Source organism: Oncorhynchus tshawytscha, linkage group LG08 (assembly GCF_018296145.1).
Source record: "Oncorhynchus tshawytscha isolate Ot180627B linkage group LG08, Otsh_v2.0, whole genome shotgun sequence".
In the NCBI taxonomy this organism is placed as follows: domain Eukaryota; kingdom Metazoa; phylum Chordata; class Actinopteri; order Salmoniformes; family Salmonidae; genus Oncorhynchus; species Oncorhynchus tshawytscha.
In genome coordinates, this window is record NC_056436.1 from 39,187,944 (window position 1) to 39,208,140 (window position 20,197).

The window sequence follows — 20,197 nt, forward strand, 5'->3', positions numbered from 1 at the left end:
ACTCTGAGCCTGCGTGTCAATGGAGCTTATTTTGCCTGATAACCGCCAATGAATTCAGTCTTTCCTGATAATGTTTGGTTTCGCGGGTAGAAGAAAAATGCCCTCTTACTCTGTGTGTGTGTGTGTGTGTGTGTGTGTGTGTGTGTGTGTCCACCACAACAATGATAATCAATCCCGTGACCTACAATCTATATAATGTGTTGTTTCCTCGGTAAGATGGTACAGCTTTAATTACAACTCAAATAAGCTTTTACATCAGGATGGCTGGAGAAAATAATGTAGCGTGTCACTTCGTCCCTCGGAGCGCGTCTCAATTATTCTGACATCGTTGGCGTTTCTATGATTCATATCTCACTCAAGAGTCTGAGTTGTTCCTGCGAGAGGCTTATGACCGATATTCAGTAAAGGGAAGGGACACAATACAAGCCGTGCTAAATATAGACTTCTCAGACAGCCTCGCTGAAGTGTTGGCGTTTAAAAAAAAAAAAAATTTACAAGTGAATTTACAGGCTAATCTTAAACAGAGGTGGCAATTCAAGACGGCAAAACACAAAAGCTGCAACACAACACGTCCAATATTTCCTGCTGTTGTACATTATGGGACAGGCCTATACCTGTTAAGTCCCCCCCCCCCAAAAGCTGATATTTCAGACGTTAACTATTGACATAGTGTTCAAATCCTCACATCTACGGTAAATTGACTTAAAAAAAAAAATACCCCCAAAAAATGTTAACCCTAGTTTGCAGGTATAATCGATTAATCTGGTTAAAATGCTTCTTAAGACTGTCACAAGCTGCATGACCTCCGTATGTCTTAAAATCATCCTTTTCGCCTTCACAGAACAACGTGATCTCCAAGCTGTGCACTTGTGCCATCTCCCTGGCCGTCTTCCTGTCCGTGTCAAAGATCTTTCCTGTGGAGCGCTCCATTGATGACAAGTTCATGGCCTCTACCCCCTTCATCCTCCAGGTCCTCTACCTGTACCTCTCCATGCTGGCCACCCGGCCCAAGTACTACTTCATTTGGACCCTGTGTGAGTGCACATATATTCATGTGACTAAATGTGAAGTTTAAAAAAAAAAACATGTTTTTCTTGAAGTCATTTGGGATATGAAGGCTGTTGGGGGATAATTATATGGGTGCTGCTTTATTTAACTAGGTCAATTAAGAACACATTTTTATTTACAATGATGTCCTGGCCAGAGGCTAAAGGCCTTGTGGTGCAGGGATTAAAAGTGTAAGGCAAGATGGACGACAGACGTTTTGGGCATTTGGGGGAGAATTATGTGGGTGCTGGCCACCCCATATAACAAATCAGGGTGACATTGCCTCGGCTAGTGGTCCTTCTAAAGTCACACAAAAAAAATGTGGCTACTTTTTTGAGTTGTGTTACACTGCCCTCCTATGGCAATGTGGAGAACAATACCCCTGAAGAGCCTAGTACAGTCAAACGAAATGGTCTTGACAGTAAGGGATAATGTTATTCTTTGTTGGCCTCTGCCATTCTGCCTGGTAACTTTTCGGTTGTTTTTTTCCCCCATTGGACAGCTGACGCCATCAACAACGCTGCAGGCTTCGGCTTCAATGGCTACAACAAAGATGGCACACCAAGATGGGACCTGATATCCAATTTGAGAATACTGGACATTGAGGTAAGCCTTTAAAAAAATATATTATTCACATTTCACTAGTACTGTAGAAGTAGGCTATTATTCATTATTTAGGCTACATTCACTACTTCAACAACCACTCTCTTTTCAGTTTGCCACCAGTTTCAAGATGTTCCTCGACAACTGGAATATCCAGACGGCGCTTTGGCTCAAAAGGTAAAATGCATCATAAACCAGATTACGCTGTACTATCGCATAACAGTAGTCGTGTGTGTGTGTGTATATAGTAGATATACCGTCATGTAGATTGTACAATCACAGATAGTAGGTTTATATCAGTAGTAATGCTGATAAATGCACTGAATCTGCTAGTGTCTGCGCCATTATCTCTACACTGGGTTGGGATGCTAGTGTGCTAATGCTAGATCTGCATCATGTGCAGTCAGGCTGCGATTTTAGTCTTGTGATTAGCATTAGCGGGGATGCTAATGCTATATCTGTGCCATGTCTGTCTTTAACAGGGTGTGTTATGAGCGCTGTCCCATCAACCCCACAGCGGCCACCTTCCTACTGTCGGCCATGTGGCACGGAGTGTACCCCGGGTACTACCTCACCTTTCTCACGGGCATTGGCATGACCATGGCAGCACGGACAGTGAGTAAACAGCCAACACAGCTGGTGTTACTGACCTGGAATCATACCTGGGGTTGTCTGCACACCTCAACTGCATTACCTCTTTCAGCTGGTATTTTATTAGGATCCCCATTAGCTGTTCCAAAAGCAGCAGCTACTCTTCCTGGGGTCCACATGAAACATGACAAAATACAGAACATTCATAGACAACAGCTCAAGGATAGAACTACATAGATAGATAATACAGATACAAAAGGCACAAGTAACCTACATATCAATACATACACACAAACTATCTAGGTCCAATAGGGGAGAGGCGTTGTGCCTCGGTGTTGCTTTATCTGTTTTTTAAAACCAGGTTTGCTGTTCATTTGTGCAATATGAGATGGAAAGAAGTTCCATGCAATAATGGCTCTATATAATACTGTACGCTTTCTTGAATTTGGGGGCTGCGAAAAGACACCTGGTGGCATGTCTGGTGGGGTAAGTGTGTGTGTCAGAGCTGTGTGTAAGTTGACTATGCAAACAATTTGGGATTTTCAACACAATGTTTATTTTGTAAAGAAGAAGTGATGCAGTCAATCTCAAACCAACTCTTAACCAAGAGAGACTGGCATGCATAGTATTTATATCAGACCTCTGATTACAATGAAGAGCAAGGCATGCCGATCTGTTCTGGGCCAGCTGCAGTGATAGTGTCCATTATGTAATAGTGTCCTGTATAGTAATAATGGCAGAGGTAAGGCGTGATAGTGTCCAGCTGCAGCGATAGTGTCCTGTATAGTAATAATGGCAGAGGTAAGGCGTGATAGTGTCCTGTATAGTAATAATGGCAGAGGTAAGGCGTGATAGTGTCCTGTATAGTAATAATGGCAGAGGTAAGGCGTGATAGTGTCCAGCTGCAGCTTAACTAGGACTTTCCTCTAAGCACTGGACCACACGACTGGACAAGAATCAAGATAAGACAAAACTAGGGCCTGCAGCACTTGCTTTTTGGAGTGTGGTGCCACAATATTGTGATCCCTGCATCCAACGGGTACGGATACAGCTTCAGAACAAGGTTCTACAGTATTAGTAAAAATGTGATCGATACATGTGGTTGATCTTGTTCCTGTGGTGTTTGTAAACACCCTGGTAGGTTGATTAATAACCTGAACCAGATTATAGGTACTGGTTAAACCCTCGGTGGTGTCATGTCTAGCTGCGAACACGAGTTCTGGGGTATTAGGCAGGATTCCATGGGTTGTCAGTACAACTCAAAACTCCGTTAGCCCTTTGAGCTAAAGCCGAGGTGTTACCTCTGGCAAAACCAGAAATCCTCAGGTGTCACAAAAGCACATAACTGATGTCTTTTAGCTGGCGTTGCCCCCATCTCATTCCTCAATGCATTTGTCACAGTCACCATTAGCGACAAAACAGACCTTAAATTTGATAAACATGCCACCATTTTACTTGTATTATTATGTAAAGACAGCAGAGAGGTGACACAGAGCCGTGACCCTGTTCTTATTTTAACAGGAGACTATAGAACGACAGACCCTGGGCACTGTCCGCTCGGATCTAAAGCTGGGGGAGTGAATGAGTGAGAACGGTAGCAAAAGTCAGCCATGTCCTGAAAAACAATTTCAGAAAGACTAAGCTCTACTTTGAGATTCATATCGTTACTCTAAATGCAGGACGTGGTTGAGTTATGCACTAATGATGAAGTACATTGCTTCTGTCCATGTAAGGTAAAGAACGGGGTCAGTAAACCTCTTGTTGGGCGTTTTATAATGGCTACAACATGCCTATTAAGTCTGAAAGCTGATTTTGTTTCTGTGCCTATCTTTTAGTCTCTAACCTCCACATCTTCTCTACAAGTTTTTTTTAGTTTTTACTTTCTGCATCTTAAAGTCAATGCAACATAATGATGTGAGGCGTTTGCTGTGGGACCGATTCACAATTTATTCATTTGGCTCACTTCCAGCTTAGACACAACATCAAACCGTACTTCCTGGGTTCCACGACACACAAGAGCGTCTACGATGTCATCACGTGGGCAGGGACTCAGGTCGCCATCTGCTACACGGTTGTGCCATTCGTCCTATTGGCCGTTGGGCCGTCACTCAAGTTCTACAGGTGAGTGACATGACTGATTCCACATGCATAATGTAAGAAGTTGTTATATTTAACAATGTAGGCCTAATTTTCAAAACAGTAACTTATTAATACATGTGTAGCCTACAAAGGTGACATACTGTGTTGGGTCCTAAGAGTCCTGGGAAGCACCACCAAGTTCAAAACCTCTCCTGATTTTTCTGGGACATTTTTACAAAAGCCGGTTTTAAAAGGCAGGCCAATAAAACGAGTGAGCACGGCACAGATGGGCACACGGCATTAGCTCTTTCACCTTTAGTGTCCAACTGTTGACTAGAACACGGGGAGAAATAAGAGGGGCTTTATGCATTCAGGGCACTCCAGTAAAATGGAGGCAAATATTCTGTGTCATCTGCCAGGTTGAGGAGCGTATAAAACCCAGTCATTAAACAGGAGAGTTTGGGGAGTTTGCTGGCTGCTGAAATGGAAGGAAGGACTGGACATAGTGTTCCCATAATCAGAGATATAAAACTCTGGATTTTCTATCCCGTTAGGATGAGCTAGAATAACTTGTTGGGACCTGTAATGAGTCCATATAATTTGTATTCACAATGACGTTTTGCAAACTCTTCTGGAATCTGTACGCCACATAGAAAACTGTCCTCGGCAGGCTCTTTCCCGGGGCTTAGGCCTGGATTTGTGTTTCGTGACAAATGCATTTGTGAAGAGTGCTATACTGAACAGATGACATTGGATTAATTACTTTACTGATTGATTTTCTCTCGCCAGGTCATGGTACTACTGCATACACATAGCATGCCTGCTGCTGGTGTTAGCCCTTCCAGTGAAGCCATGGCACCTCCGCGCCAAGGAGGAGCAACCGCAGCAGAACAGCCTACAGGGGGGGTTGACCGGAGACCACAACAGCCACTCCATCACAGACAACAACTGCAACCAGAAACACAAAGCCACATGAGACCTGGGAGGAAGCCCCTCCACCCCACACCTTAGAGCTCAAACAACCGGCACAGAGAGAACCAAACTCTGTGCGAACACTGAAACAAAGTGTAGCGATTCTTTGAGACACAAAGAACCAAAAAATTGACAGGAACACCGGAATAACAGACAATAACAAACTCAGTTTAACAGCAAACCACGCTTTGGATAAATTAGAAGTAACAAGAAGAATGGCTAGAGAAATATCCGAGGGCCACTAAACGGCTAGGATCTAATGAGTGATAATAATGACATTAGCGATGATGCTAATGGTGCAATGCTAAATGACAGAATGCCGAAGAGTGCAAAGCTGACTGAAGTTTCCTTACCTCTGTGTATTGCTAACAAGTTAGCGGCTAGGCTTGGTGCAGATTCTGCAGGGTGAGAAAGGTTGTGTGGAGGGGGAGAGCTTGTGGCATTGGTAAAAGGAAGGAGTTGCAGTTGGATCTCGAGTGTAGAGGGCGCTATACAGGCTAGTCAGACATAGGTATCGAGAGGATTTTTGTCAGGAAAACGATCTAACCTCTACTAGGAAAAGAGAGAAATATGAAAGAAATAATTTTTTTTTGTCAGATGCCAACTTCAAGCAGGCCTTAGGATCCTCTAAACATTGTTTGATTACTGTCACCTTTCTTTTTGTATCTGCAGCTTTTTTGAATGATACTCGTTCTTTACAGAAGGTTCATTCACGGTAATTGATTTTAAGGGCTTTTTTGACATGGGGTTAATTATGTGTAGCTTCCTTGTTTTCCTACTGTATCTGATTACAAACTGTAGGTTTCCTCTCGGTTCATATGTCTTGCCTACTTCTGTAACATCAGTTACAAGTTCAGTTGTGTTTAACTGGTTTGAAATCCTCATGTAGGCTTCTAGTTTTACTATGAACTCAAGTGGAAATCTCCATCTAGATTCGTTTTTGAATCCATAGCCTCAATGAAATTGAACAAACTGTGTTGTTTGTGACCTCATCACTCGTGGACAGACTGACCAAATGATGCAAGATTTTAGTTCTGGGTTAAACCAAGATTATTTGACCTTACTGTATGAGTAATGGGATATACTGTAGGATGTAACGTTTACTATCACAATCCAAATGGACCTGATTTTAGATTAATATGAATGACCTTTAGTAACACAGGTTGGGAAAATATGTATTTGACATTTAGGAAGCCTACTGTATGTAACATTTGTACGTGTGACATAATTGGAAAACAAAACATAACAATTCTTACGCTCCAATTGTGAACCCTAACTTGTATGCTCGCTTGTCTTGTGACCCTCTTTAATAAACAAAACAACTATTTCAAGCCAGATCCCAGACATGAGCCACAACCCAAGAGGTTCCCTCGTTCTAGTAATGTGGAAAACTACTGGTGTACAAGAGTTCTATCAGGTGGGGCCAACCAACTCTTCCATGAGGTGGGGGGTGTTAATTGTGGTGCAGAGGACAGCCCATGAGCATAACGTCCTGATTAATGTTCCACAGTGCCCTGTTTCTGGAGAGGTATGGCACATTCCATCTCATACAGTACAGGCAGGCATAGATGTGCCATAGCCACATCTTTTTGGACCACACACACACCATTCATTAGCTGGTAAGAGTTGGATAAGTACTGTAGTACAACCAAGATGGGAGCCAATGAACCAGTTTGGGGGTTTATTTTGTGATGAGTAACAACCATGCAGCAGATTTGAGTTTCCAAATGTAATCTTTCCCTAACGTGCATACTGTACTCCTGCCATAAATGTGTGTATGTGATTTTTAAATGTTCATGTGGTCTATAAGTGTATTTTTAGTCGAGGTATAAATGCCCGAGGGGAAAGGTGTGCCATCTTTACCAGCAAGTTGATAATTGCACTGCATGGACACCCAAAACTAGCCCGGTGAAACCAGATGTAACACTACGCCCACCATAGCTTGTGTACTACTCCGTCTGGTTTAACTAAGCTACCCCCAAACCAGCAGATCAATACTAACTGCTCCATATGTCCAAAGTGCCGTGTGTGTGAAAGCATAATGGTTATTTTTGTGTCAAGAAAGAAGAAACTTATGGAAAGATTTGTATAATTGTACTTAAAACTGATTTATGTCAAAGGGAAATTATTTTTTAAATACTAATACAGAGATTTTAAACCAGAGTTCTCCCTCGCCTTCTTTTGCACCTTTGGTTGGAATGTGAAGTACTACACTGCTCAAAAAAATAAAGGGAACACTAAAATAACACATCCTAGATCTGAATGAATGAAATATTCTTATTAAATACTTTTTTCTTTATATAGTTGAATGTGCTGACAAAAAAGAATCTAATTGATCAACCCTTGGCGGTCTGGATTTGGAGTCACACTCAAAATTAAAGTGGAAAACCACACTACAGGCTGATCCAACTTTAATGTAATGTCCTTAAAACAAGTCCAGATGAGTAGTGTGTGTATGGCCTCCACGTGCCTGTATGACCTCCCTACAACGCCTGGGCATGCTCCTGATGAGGTGGCGGATGGTCTCCTCCCAGACCTGGACTAAAGCATCCGCCAACTCCTGGACAGTCTGTGGTGCAACGTTGGTGGATGGAGCAAGACATGATGTCCCAGATGTGCTCAATTGGATTCAGGTCTGGGGAATGGGCGGGCCAGTCCATAGCATCAATGCCTTCCTCTTGCAGGAACTGCTGACACACTCCAGCCACATGAGGTCTAGCATTGCACCAGCATATGGTCTCACAAGGGGTCTGAGGATCTCATCTCAGTACCTAATGGCAGTCAGGCTACCTCTGGCGAGCACATGGAGGGCTGTGTGGCCCCCCAAAGAAATGCCACCCCACACCATGACTGACCCACTGCCAAACCGGTCATGCTGGAGGATGTTGCAGGCAGCAGAACGTTCTCCACGGCGTCTGTCACGTGCTCAGTGTGAACCTGTTTTCATCTGTGAAGAGCACAGGGCACCAGTGGCGAATTTGCCAATCTTGGTGTTCTCTGGCAAATGCCAAACGTCCTGCACGGTGTTGGGCTGTAAGCACAACCCCCACCTGTGAACGTCAAGCCCTCATACCACCCCCATGGAGTCTCTTTCTGACCGTTTGAGCAGACACATGCACATTTGTGGCCTGCTGGAGGTCATTTTGCAGGGCTCTGGCAGTGCTCCTCCTTCTACAAAGGTGGAGGTAGCGGTCCTGCTGCTGGGTTGTTGCCCTCCTACGGCCTCCTCCACGTCTCCTGATGTACTGGCCTGTCTCCTGGTAGCGCCTCCATGCTCTGGACACTACGCTGACAGACACAGCAAACCTTCTTGCCACAGCTCGCATTGATGTGCCATTCTGGATGAGCTGCACTACCTGAGCCACTTGTGTGGGTTGTAGACTCCTTCTCATGCTACCACTAGAGTGAAAGCACCGTCAGCATTCAAAAGTGACCAAAACATCAGCCAGGAAGCATAGGAACTGAGAAGTGGTCTGTGGTTGCCACCTGCAGAACCACCCCTTTATTGGGGGTGTCTTGCTAATTGCCTATAATTTCCACATGTTGTCTACACCATTTGCACAACAGCATGTGAAATGTATTGTCAATCAGTGTTGCTTCCTAAGTGGACAGTTTGATTTCACAGAAGTGTGATTGACTTGGAGTTACATTGTGTTGTTTAAGTGTTCCCTTTATTTTTTTGAGCAGTGTATATGGGGAAGAAGCCAAGAAAGGGAGTGAGAGTGAGGATAGAAATATTTCATCCATGTAGGATTATTGGAAGGGGTTTGTTTTCGGGTGCATCCTAATAGTCTAACATGGATTACTTTCCTTGTCTCCTTCCTTTCATCCTCACTAGTTTGGAACTATAGGACCTGTGAACGCACTATGGTAGATGCCTTAGCTACCATGGCTGCCGGCCAAGCTTCCACTAATCGAGCTCTTTCAAATTGGTATAGATGGAGGAAAGGAGATGAAGCCACTTTGGACTACTGAGATGCACGCTAAATACTGTGTGTCGGACTCTGGCCCTGTAGCTCACTGGAAAGGGCGCTTGGCAAACGAGCTAGTTAACGAGCGTAAAGTCACTGGCCTGGACCTAATCAAAAGCGGAGTGGAAATGAAAAGGCTTGCTTTGTTTAAAATCTGGGTCTATGAGATCCCTCTCATTTCCTAACCTAAAACAAACAAGGATCCTCTGCTGTGTGCGTGTGAGAGGTTCTGTGTAGCTGTCGCTCAAACCATCCCTTCGTTAAACTTGGAAGCATTTGTTTTAGTCATGTCTATGGTAAAATGCAGACTTGGGGATAAACATGTAAGACAACACATCCCTCCATCTACCATCAATGCCCCACATGACTGCTAATAATGTATCCCTTTGTCAGTCAACGTGGCTCTATATCAGTTCTGGATCATATTTGGAATGCTTTCACCAGTCCTCTCCCAGGTATTAGCTATCATTACTCAGTAGGTTGTATAATGCGAATTACACTTATTCCCCAAAAAATCCAGACACTGAGATATGTTGTTGACAATTTAATAGTATTTGCATTTTACTTACAAATTTAAATTTCCAGTTTGAGCTATAATTCTTAAAATGTATTGGTAAATGGATCTTTCGAATTACTGGCCTAGTTTAAACCAGGTGATTACATTCCTAGGTCACTTTCAGTGGTTCATAGTAAGGCTATAAAACCTAGCTGTGGATACAATCCACGAAGAAAGATGATCTTGCACTGTTAATGTAGGCATATCAATCAACCAGATTACATGACAGGCCAGTGTTAAACAACACATTTCTAGCCTTGAACAATGATAGATCTATTTGAAAACTGCCAGGAACGGTGCAGCTGTTTAAACTTTTTTCGCAACCTTTTCTCCACGTTACGCCCTCGCAAATAGTCAAAAACGTTCTTAACAAAGCCTGCCGAAACACTTAAGTACAAGAGTGTTGTGCTTTCAAAGCAGTGAATAAACTAAACGTTGGAAAATTAAAAAAGAAACAGGGTAACCCAGTTCGAACGAGAGGACGTGGTGTTTGTTTATCGTAACGGTAAGATGCAAACTGGGTTATTGTGATTAGAAATCGTGTTACCTAGCCTCTGTATTTGGTGTTTTTGTCGTGACCAACAACAGTGGCATCGGGATTCGCCTTCAAAATAAGTCACCCATTAACTTGCAAACGGATTTTAAAAAACAAATTGGAATTATGCCACAATTGTTCTAAACAAGGTTGTAATGTTATACACATTCAGCCTACTCGGGAACACAAAATGACGTTTACACATGTTCGCGTTGTAGCTCTTATTGTAGTACTTAAACTATGGACAATCGCCTCACTATTCAACCTATTGTACTTGTTGAACATTCATATTAGGCAAAACTAGGCAAATTGTATATTACCCCCATTTCATGGACTCAAGATCAATGGGTATCAGCTTACTTTCAATTTCATGGACCCAATATCCGTAGGTAAGGTTCAGCCCGTTCTCTTGAGGTGGAGTTAAAGTTTTGATTGCTGGTCGCGGGATTTGGTAGCAACAACATTGGGTCTCTGTCAGTCGATTCTTGTAAAAGTGTCAATTCTGAAAACGCTTACCTGCACAACTGCGGTTTTTCCGCGGGGTGCTGAAATTCATATTTTTTGTTGAAAGGATACAACCTCCCAAGTTTTTCTCGTTTGTGTTGCACAAATCCGCACGCATATGCCAATTGAATCTCCGTTTACGTAGTACGACCGACACACGAGGAAGAAGTCAGTGGTTTTATTTGATAAGAGTTTAAAGTATGAAATTTCAGGACCGCAGTTGTAAAGGGTAAACCGGTAATGTAGGCGTTTTCAGAATTGACTGAAGGTGACTGTTGTTGCTAGCAAATCCCGCGACTGGTTATCCAAACTCAACTATTAAAAAAAAAGGAGAGGAGTTGAGCGTTACTCAACTATAACCAAGGCTGTACATTTCAAGATGAATGTTAAATACACACAATAGGCTGAACAGTTAGGTGATTTCCAACAGTTGAAGTCCCGCAATAAGAGAGACGATAATGTTTATAACCTGTGGGTGACGCTGAGTAGGCCGGACCAAAGATCCAGAGATAAGGCTGTACAATGCAATGTTATCTGTCTAATACATCCACCGTGCGATTTCAACTCACTATACTTTATCTGTGTCAAATTAACGGCATTCTGTTTAATTTATACAACATTTCAAACTTGTTTAGCATTAACTAGTCCAATTGGCATGATTCCATTATTTGTATCAGTTTCAATGGGGGACTTTTATTTTGAACGCTAACCGCCGATGCCGTATATTTATATGTACATATTCTTATTAATTCCTTTACACTTGTGTGTATAAGGTAGCTGTTGTGAAATTGTTAGATATTGCTGCATGGTCGGAACTAGAAGCATTTCGCTACACTCGCATTAACATCTGCTAACCATGTGTATGTGACCAATCCGATTTGATCCTCACACTGACGTTGTTCACGACACAGGCACTTCTTCCGCGCTTGTAAAGGTGTCCGCATGCTTCCCAGTCGAAACAGTTCGTGCATATATTATGTTTGTGGACTTCGTTGAGGGTTCTGGAGATAAGCCGAAGTTCGGAGCCGAAGTCTACTGATCATTTTCCATCAATGGATGTTTTTTTATTTCTCCGTTATTTTACCAGGTAAATTGACTGAGAACAAGTTCTCATTTACAACAACGATGTGGGGAATAGTTACAGGGGAGAGGTGGGGGATGAATGAGCCAATTGTAAACTGGCGATTATTAGGTGACCATGATGGTTTGAGGGCCAGATTGGGAATTTAGCCAGGACACTAGGGTTAACACCCCTACGATAAGTGCCATGGGATCTTTAATTACCCTAGAGAGCCCCATCCGAAAGACTGCACCCTACACAGGGCAGTGTCCCCAATCACTGCCTTGGGGATTGAGATATTTTTTAGACCAGAGGAAAGAGTGCCTCCTACTGGCCCTCCAACACCACTTCCAGCAGCATCTGGTCTCCCATCCAGGGACTGACCAGGACCAACCCTGCTTAGCTTCAGAAGCAAGTCACCACCAAGCAAGTGGCACTATGAAGACTAAGGAGCTCTCCAAACAGGTCAGGGACAAATTTGTGGAGAAGTACAGATCAGGGTTGGGTTATAAAAAATATCCAAAACTTTGAACATCCCACAGAGCACATTAGGGCCTAATTAATTTATTGCAATTGACTGTATGAACTGTGACTCAGTCAAATCTTTTAAATTGTTGCGTTTTATATTTTTGGACCATTGGCTTCCCTGAAAACAGGTACTGACAGGAGGCGTGACGAGGACGCTGATCCAGTGGACCTGGTGCCAGTAAGGATGGTCGTCACGGAGACGATAAGACCGTCCAGGATAGAGAAATCCTTCGACTTCACTGCCTCTTCAATGGTAAGGTCCCTTGCACCATAGGGACACTTGACCTCCACCACTGCTGTGGTGCCCACCAGACCATCCGGTGAGGCACCCAGGATACCAGACCCCGTGACCCAAAGCCCTGACTCCTGCAACTCCATCCTGTAGCCATTTTGAATGCCTTGATGTCCTCCTCTTTGTTATCTGTGCTCCACTTTACAGACAACACCACATCCAATGACTGTGATCTGAGGACCCTTTTTTTAGCAGCGAGGGAGTAACGTGCTTGGCCCTAACTGCTGCGCCAAATGTCTGGCCGTCAACCTCCCTCTCCTTATGATGTGCCAGTTGGGGTTTGGTACACTGTCCCAACTGTTGCCTGTTGTATAGCATCCTGCTGCTCCACCGACATCGACATGCTCCAGGTGCCTTTAAAAAAAGAAATGTTTGGTACAGACATGCCATTCCACTGAACCTGCCCCAGAGATGGTTCCCTAGCCACTGAAGATCCTCCTCTGTGGGCTCTAGGGACAGAGACTTAGTCGTCTTCGGCCGGGTAAAGATCCTCCACGGACTGCATCTGGTTGGGCACAAGTGGCTTCCTCCACTCACATTACACATCCATACAGCCGATATTGTGAACCGCAAAAGTAGCCAATGCAGTTGCATGGCTGCACTTGGGAGCTCCATGGGAGTATTCACATGTGGTAGAGAGAATCCCCTGGTCACCTATAGAGACCTGCCAAGAGGAAAGTGCTATATGCATGACTTTGAACACCTTGAAATGCATTTGTTGTAAGAAATGTGCTATATTTATTGAACAAAAATGTAAACAATCATACAATTTCAACGATTCTGAGTTACAGCTCAAATATAAGGAAATAATTGCATCATTGCAATTGAAATAGTCATTAGGCCCTTCCCACATGACTGGGAAGGGGCGCAGCCTTGGGTGGGCATAGGCCCAGCCAATCAGAATGAGTTTTTCCCCACAAAAGGGCATTATTACAGACAGAAATACTCCCCAGTATCATCAGCTGCAGAAAAGCCAGCAAATTCACATGCAATAAGTAAATGTTCATCTACTGACTGGTTTATGCTACAGAGTGGACAGTGTTGTCCCCAGTGATGCCAGTTTGATTTTTTGAAGCTTAATGTTTGAGATTTCATCCCAGCATTTAGAATGTGAGGTTCTGAGGCTTATAATTTTCATGTTCATGTTCATGGTTTCAGACGATCCCACAGATGAAGAAGCTGGAAGTGGAGGTCCTGGGCTGTCCTGGTTACACATGGTCTGTGGATGTGAGGCCAGTTGGATGTACTGCCAAATTATCTTACAAAGTTGGAGGCGGCTTATGGTTTCATTGTCCCCCAGCACAAGGTGCACCTGTGTAATGATCATGCCGTTTAATCAGCTTGATATGCCACACCTGTCAGGTGGATGGATTATATTGGCAAAGGAGAAATGCTCACCAACAGGGATGTAGACAAATTTGTACACATTTTGTGCATATGGAACATTTCTGGGATTTATTATTTCAGCTCGTGAAACATGGGACTAACACTTTACATGTTGCCTTTTATATTTTTATTCAGTATAAAGTTATTTGATTGATTAACATTTCAGCTGTAAAATATTTAACAAGTGCAGTTGTTCCATAAACGTTCAATTGATAACTTGGGATTGTATCACTTGACATATCTATCATCTTCACAGTGTGAAGGATCCTATAAATCAAGACTGATTGCATGTGCCACTCTGAATAAATAAATACTGTGACTTTGAAGATTTGTCTCTGGTTATGCAACAACAATACAGGCTGGATGTTTAAAAGTCAATCATTCTGAATGTCAATAGATTATTAGATGAATTCTCATCAATGACAACATTCTAGAATTGCGTTATCACTCATCTAAGTCGCACCTGGGGAAATCTGGTTGATGATTATATAATTGATTGTCTTTCCTTGTAGAATGTTGACAGCTGTATAGAAAACATTGTATTGCTAAGATTCTCAAACTTAAACCTCTACGGGATCGGTGTTCCGACCTCGGGACAGTTGAGCTAAAGTGCACTAATGTGATTAGCATGAGGTTATAAGTAACAAGAATATTTCCCAGGACATAGACATATCTGATCTGGGCAGAAAGCTTAAATGATTGTTAATCTAACTGCACTGTCCAATTTGCAGTAGCTATTTCAGTGTAGAATACCATGCTATTGTTAGAGGAGAATGCACAATTATGAACTTAAATTTAGGAATAAACCAATTAGGCACATTTGGCCAGTCTTGATACATTTTGAATAGATATGCAATATTTCTAAAACTTTGCACATACACTGCTGCCATACAGTGGCCAAAGTCTAAATTGCACCTGGGCTAGAATAATTCATTATGGCCTTTCTCTTGCATTTCAAAGATGGTACAACAACAACAAAAAATAACTACACATGTTTTTTTTTTCTTTGTATTTACCAGATGTAATGTGTTATATTCTACATTAATTTCACATTTCCACAAACTTCAGTGTTTCCTTTCAAATGGTATCAAGAATATGCATGTCCTTGCTTTAGGTCCTGAGCTACAGGCAGTTAGATTCCGGTATGTCAAAATATATATATATATATAAAATTGGGGTGGATCCTTTAAGAGGTACACTCACTGACTGACACAGGATGAACTTTATTCCTCATGTTGGCCCTCGCCAAACCTTTAAGTTGCCCCATCACTATAGCTGCACTTCTCCATATGGCCAGACTTAGTGATATTCTCCCCTTTTAATGCTCATCCTTGAAAAATGCCATAAGGTCTGAAATAGACACCGAAGTCGACATACTGAACAGACAATTATCTATAGTAGGCTAAGTAAAACTAAATTATTCGATCTACTGCTCTGCTAACTAGCTAGCTAAAGTGTAGTCTGTGGCTAGCTAAGAAGGATAAAGGGGGACGTAAGAAGTTGAACACTTTATTCATTTCAATACAGCACATAGATTCACCATGGAAAGGCAGAAACATGCATCCGGTCGCGCTAGTGAACGGTAGCCGACAGTGTTGGCTACAAATGACCCGCAGGAATTTGTAGTCTTGCGGAGGTCTTCTCTAATTAACATTTCGAATTTTTGAGAGTAAATTGAGGCGAATAAACGGATTAAAAACTCACCTTGTTCGAGAGAGAATTACAAGGTCACCAAAACCGTCACGCCAAGTTAAGCCAACACCAAACATGTATTTAATTGGAAGTGTTTGGAAAATAAATTATGTCAAGACGATTGGAACCCTTTTCCGGGTGTGACCGCTAGGTTTTTACCGTGGGGGGGGCAAGAAGGCACACCGATACCAACGTTAGGAAGTCAAATATGACTTTCCTGTGAATATTTTGTCTCATAATTCCAGCCGAATAAGGACGAAATCAGCGGACAGGTAGAGTCAGTTCAAATGAAGTGTATTCAACATTTAGACTATATGTTGGGTGAGGCATCCTCTCTAGCGACATTGTGACAGCTTATTGTGCATAAACTGTACAATAAGCTGTCACACTAACCAGTGGTGGAAAAAGTACCCAACTGCCATACTTGAGTAAATGTAAAGATACCTTAATAGAAAATGACTCAAGTGAAAGTCACCCAGTAAAATACTACTTGAGTAAAAGTACTTGGTTTTAAATATACTTGCTCAAATATGCTTAAGTATCAAAAGTAAAAGTACAAATCAAATTCCTTACATAAAGCGAACCAGACTGCACCTTTTTTTAGTTTTTTTTTAGCCAGGGTACACTCCAACAGTCAGGCATAATTTACAAACAAACAATGTGTGTTTAGTGAGTCCGCCAGATCAGAGGCAGTAGGGAGGACCAGGGATGTTCTCTTGATAAGTGTGTGAGTTATACAATTTTCCTGTCCTGCTAAGCATTCAACATGTATAGTCTACTTCTGGGTGTCATGGAAAATGTATGGAGTAAAAAGTACATTATTTTCTTTAGGAATGTAGTGAAGTAAAAGTTGTCAAATATAAATAGTACTTCAAAGCATTTTTACCTAAGTACTTTATACCACTGACAGTATCCTGCTCATTACATTAGAAACATCTGAAGAGTTGTCTAGCTATCTTTAGAAGTCTGTCATCGGCATAGTTAGTCACCTATTATAGCCTATGGTTCATCATTTTTATGTTACACCTAGCTTTGATGCCAGCACAATGTCAAAAGTCTCTTGGCTGCGTCAAAGCTATGTTGCACCTTGTCCCAATGGACTTTTAGGCCATTTAGGCTCGGTGCAAAATGACAAAACATTAACTCTGTACCTAGGCTGTTGCATTCAGAAACATGTCCTTTTCTAAGCTGTCTGAACCTTTGCTCTTCCAAACAAAAGACCTTGTGACCAACACATTCCATGGAAATATATCGTCAGCATTTTCATCCCCCATGACAGGAAGACAGGCTATAACGAGCTGACTGGTTAAATTTAGAGATCTTGGAACTACACTGAACAAAAAATAGAAATGCAACATGAAACAATTTCAAAGATTTTTACTGAGTTACAGTTCATATTAGAAAATCAGTCAATTGAAATGAATCAATTAGGCCCTAATTTATGGAGTTCACATGACTGGGGAATACAGATATGCATCTGTTGGTCACAGATGCCTTAAAAAAAAAGTAGGTGCGTGGATCAGAAAACCAGTCCGTATCTGGTGTGACCACCATTTGCCTCACGCAGCGCGACACATCTCCTTTGCATACAGTTGATCAGGCTGTTGATTGTGGCCTGTGGAATGTTGACCCACTCCTATTCAATGGCTGTGCGAAGAGGCTGGTTATTGGCGGGAACTGGAACACGCCGTCGTACATGTTGATCCAGAGCATCCCACACATGCTCAATGGGTGACATGTCTGGTGAGTATGCAGGCCATGGAAGAACTGGGACATTTTCAGCTTCCTAGAATTTGGTACAGATCCTTGTGACATGGGTCAGTGCATTATCATGCTGAAACATGAGGGGATGGTGGCTAATGAATGGCACGACAATGGGCCTCAGGATCTCATCACAGTATCTCTGTGCATTCAAATTGCCATCGATGAAATGCAATTCTGTTCATTGTCTGTAGCTTATGCCTGCCCAAACCATGTGGGTATAGAGTTTTTACCTTGTCCTTCTTGTGGTATTTGAACCTAGAACTTATTTGACCTTTTCAGTAAATGTGCATCAGAAGGTAATATGCATTAATTCATTAGTATTTGACCGGGTTTCATTATTGAGACATCCGCTTTTTAAAGCTGGGAAAGGATGGATTCAGTGACAATGGGGTTGGGGCATGGCTCTTCCTGCTCATCCATTATTCATGAGAGTCAGGGAGGGATGTGGAGCCTAGGCAGCGCTTGTTGATACTCAGTCAGTGTGGGTGAGGGATAGTAATTGAAGAACAGCCATTGCCATTCAGTGCAGTCAAATTGACATTTTCCATAAAGGTAAGCCACTCGGTTCTTTGTTAGTTATTTGACTTTGCTCATTGCTATTTGTGAGGCCTGTATAAAATGAAGGCTATTTAGTCTACTTATCTTCTATTTCTTGGTGTTTCTTTGTTGGTTTCTGTTTTGCAATGGTGGGGGATGAGGTGAAGTTTTCAACCCCCTCAATCAATACTCTGTGCAGGGAATCCTTGAGGTTTCATTGATTGTTGTCTGGTCACTCATTGTCCATTCTTTTGTGCTGATAGCGGCTGTGCTGCCTCTGATACACATGAGGGTGTGTCAGCGGGTTCGTGTTGCCTCAGCTGTAAACAAAGGCTCTGTTCCGTTGTGTGTATGAATAATCTGATATGAGAGAAAATAAATCATAGACCTTTTTAATTTTTTTTAAACAAAGCCTGTTATCTGCTAGCCTTACCATACTTTCTTAGATTTAGCCTATGTAGGCCTAAAGGCAGAGAATTGAGATAGACAGATTGAATAGATAAATCAGATTCAATTTTCTTCATCTGCTGTTTGGTGACAGACTGATGTAGCCACCAGTTTTCAAAATATGCTTCTTTCTTACAATCATACAGGCCGTGTTGAATCTTATTTTTTTTAAACAAATTTTTATGGATTTATGATATTGAAGAATAATTAAGACCTATCTAAGGATCAAAATGGCTTTTTGCTGAAGTTAATATATTATGTATAGGCTAATAAAATGATTCATTAAAGTTTTATAGGCTAAATAATTATATTTGTTTAGGCATACATTTTCAGGCTCCGTTGCTCATGAAGGCTTTTCCAGCTCTTTTTGTCTTAAGTTTTGTCATTGGGTGAAATTCCTAATTTTGTATAAAATTAGGCACATTTCAGATTGTTTTGTCATTGGACATACCGCATAATTCTGCAAGTAGACGGCACAACAATCGTTCTCCACTTAGCCAATCCTTGAAAGGTTTCCCCATCTCATTTGTTTGAGTATTTTTCAACTAAATCATGCTATGTAGTCTAAGGCCTAATGATCAGCTACTCTCCCTTTGCCTCAGACTGAAGCACTGGACCATTAGAATCGCTGATAGTAAAAAGGCAATTTTAGGCCGAGACCCTGCCCTTGTCCAATAGACAAAGTTAAGAAGGCACAGCACATCCTGACATAGCCTAATGCAGCAGAAATTGGAGTGCTGTGTATGTCCATAACTGTCAATTAAGTAGGCTTCGGGCCTTTTCTTTGCCTTCAATGATGGAGCTCATCTCATTATTGTATTGGGCTGTATTGTTTTGTCTTATAGTCTAACGTTGCCATGGTGACTGCTTTGCTCTCATTATTCCTCTACGTCTGGAAGACGTACTGTAATTCCTACTTAGTTCAGATTGTCAGAAGTATGAGTGGGTTCGACATCTTTGGTTCAGAGACAGGGTAATGGGGGCATAGCCTACTTGGGATGGCCATTTCATTTTTTTTTTTTACTGTTTGAGTACTCCCATGATTTTTTTTTTAGAGTAGTCGAATGAAAATAAAAAAGATTTTTAGAACAAAAGGCCCGCACTGGATATTTTTTTTTGCGCATTTATCTATACTGAGCAAAAATAGAAACGCAACGTGTGAAGTGTTGGTCGCATGTTTCATAAACTGAAATTAAAAAAATCCCTGAAATTTTCCATACGCACCAAAAGCCTATCAAGAAGCTATTAAAACAAAATAAGGCCACTCTAAAATGTGCGGTTTTGTCACACAACACAATTCCACAGATGTCTCAAGTTTTGAGGGAGCGTGAAATTGGCATGCTGACTACAGGAATGTCCACCAGAGCCGTTACCAGAGAATTGAATGTTAATTTCTCTACTATAAGCCTCGTCCAACATCTTTTTAGAGATCTGGCGGTACGTCCATCCGGCCTCACATCCGCAGACCACGTGTAACCACGCCAGCCTAGGACCTACCCATCCGGCTTCTTCACCTGCGGGATGGTCTGAGACGAGCCACCCGGACAGCTGATGAAATGGTGGGAACTGTCTCAGGGAAGTTCATCTGCGTGCTCGTCGTCCTCACCAGGGTCTTGACCAGATTGCAGTTCAA

The 20,197-nt window shown here is 42.2% G+C and overlaps 2 protein-coding genes and 1 long non-coding RNA gene across 7 annotated transcripts in view; all 3 read left to right on the forward strand.

The window, feature by feature from the left end:
• Positions 1-7,455, forward strand: part of mboat2a (membrane bound O-acyltransferase domain containing 2a) — a 100,751-nt gene extending 93,296 nt beyond the window's left edge. For both annotated transcript variants that reach the window (XM_042325536.1, XM_042325537.1), the window contains 6 exons: positions 842-1,034; positions 1,550-1,653; positions 1,763-1,827; positions 2,133-2,265; positions 4,211-4,362; positions 5,110-7,455. In XM_042325536.1, the coding sequence (XP_042181470.1) occupies positions 842-1,034; positions 1,550-1,653; positions 1,763-1,827; positions 2,133-2,265; positions 4,211-4,362; positions 5,110-5,296 (834 nt within the window). In that variant the 3' untranslated portion in view covers positions 5,297-7,455. The remainder of the gene's footprint in view (positions 1-841; positions 1,035-1,549; positions 1,654-1,762; positions 1,828-2,132; positions 2,266-4,210; positions 4,363-5,109) is intronic.
• Positions 7,456-12,317: 4,862 nt separating this feature from the next.
• On the forward strand, positions 12,318-13,951 carry LOC112256499. The gene is made up of 3 exons (XR_002954421.2): positions 12,318-12,383; positions 12,575-12,699; positions 13,897-13,951. It is a non-coding gene; the product is annotated as an uncharacterized LOC112256499 (long non-coding RNA).
• Positions 13,952-15,963: 2,012 nt separating this feature from the next.
• kidins220a (kinase D-interacting substrate 220a) overlaps positions 15,964-20,197 on the forward strand; it is an 87,520-nt gene continuing 83,286 nt past the window's right edge. For 2 of the 4 annotated variants that reach the window (XM_042325538.1, XM_042325542.1), the window contains exon 1: positions 18,028-18,132. The gene's annotated coding sequence lies outside the window, so the exon portion shown is untranslated. Of the gene's footprint in view, positions 16,089-16,514; positions 16,544-18,027; positions 18,133-20,197 lie in introns of those variants that run through there. The other 2 variants (XM_042325540.1, XM_042325541.1) reach the window with 2 other exon arrangements.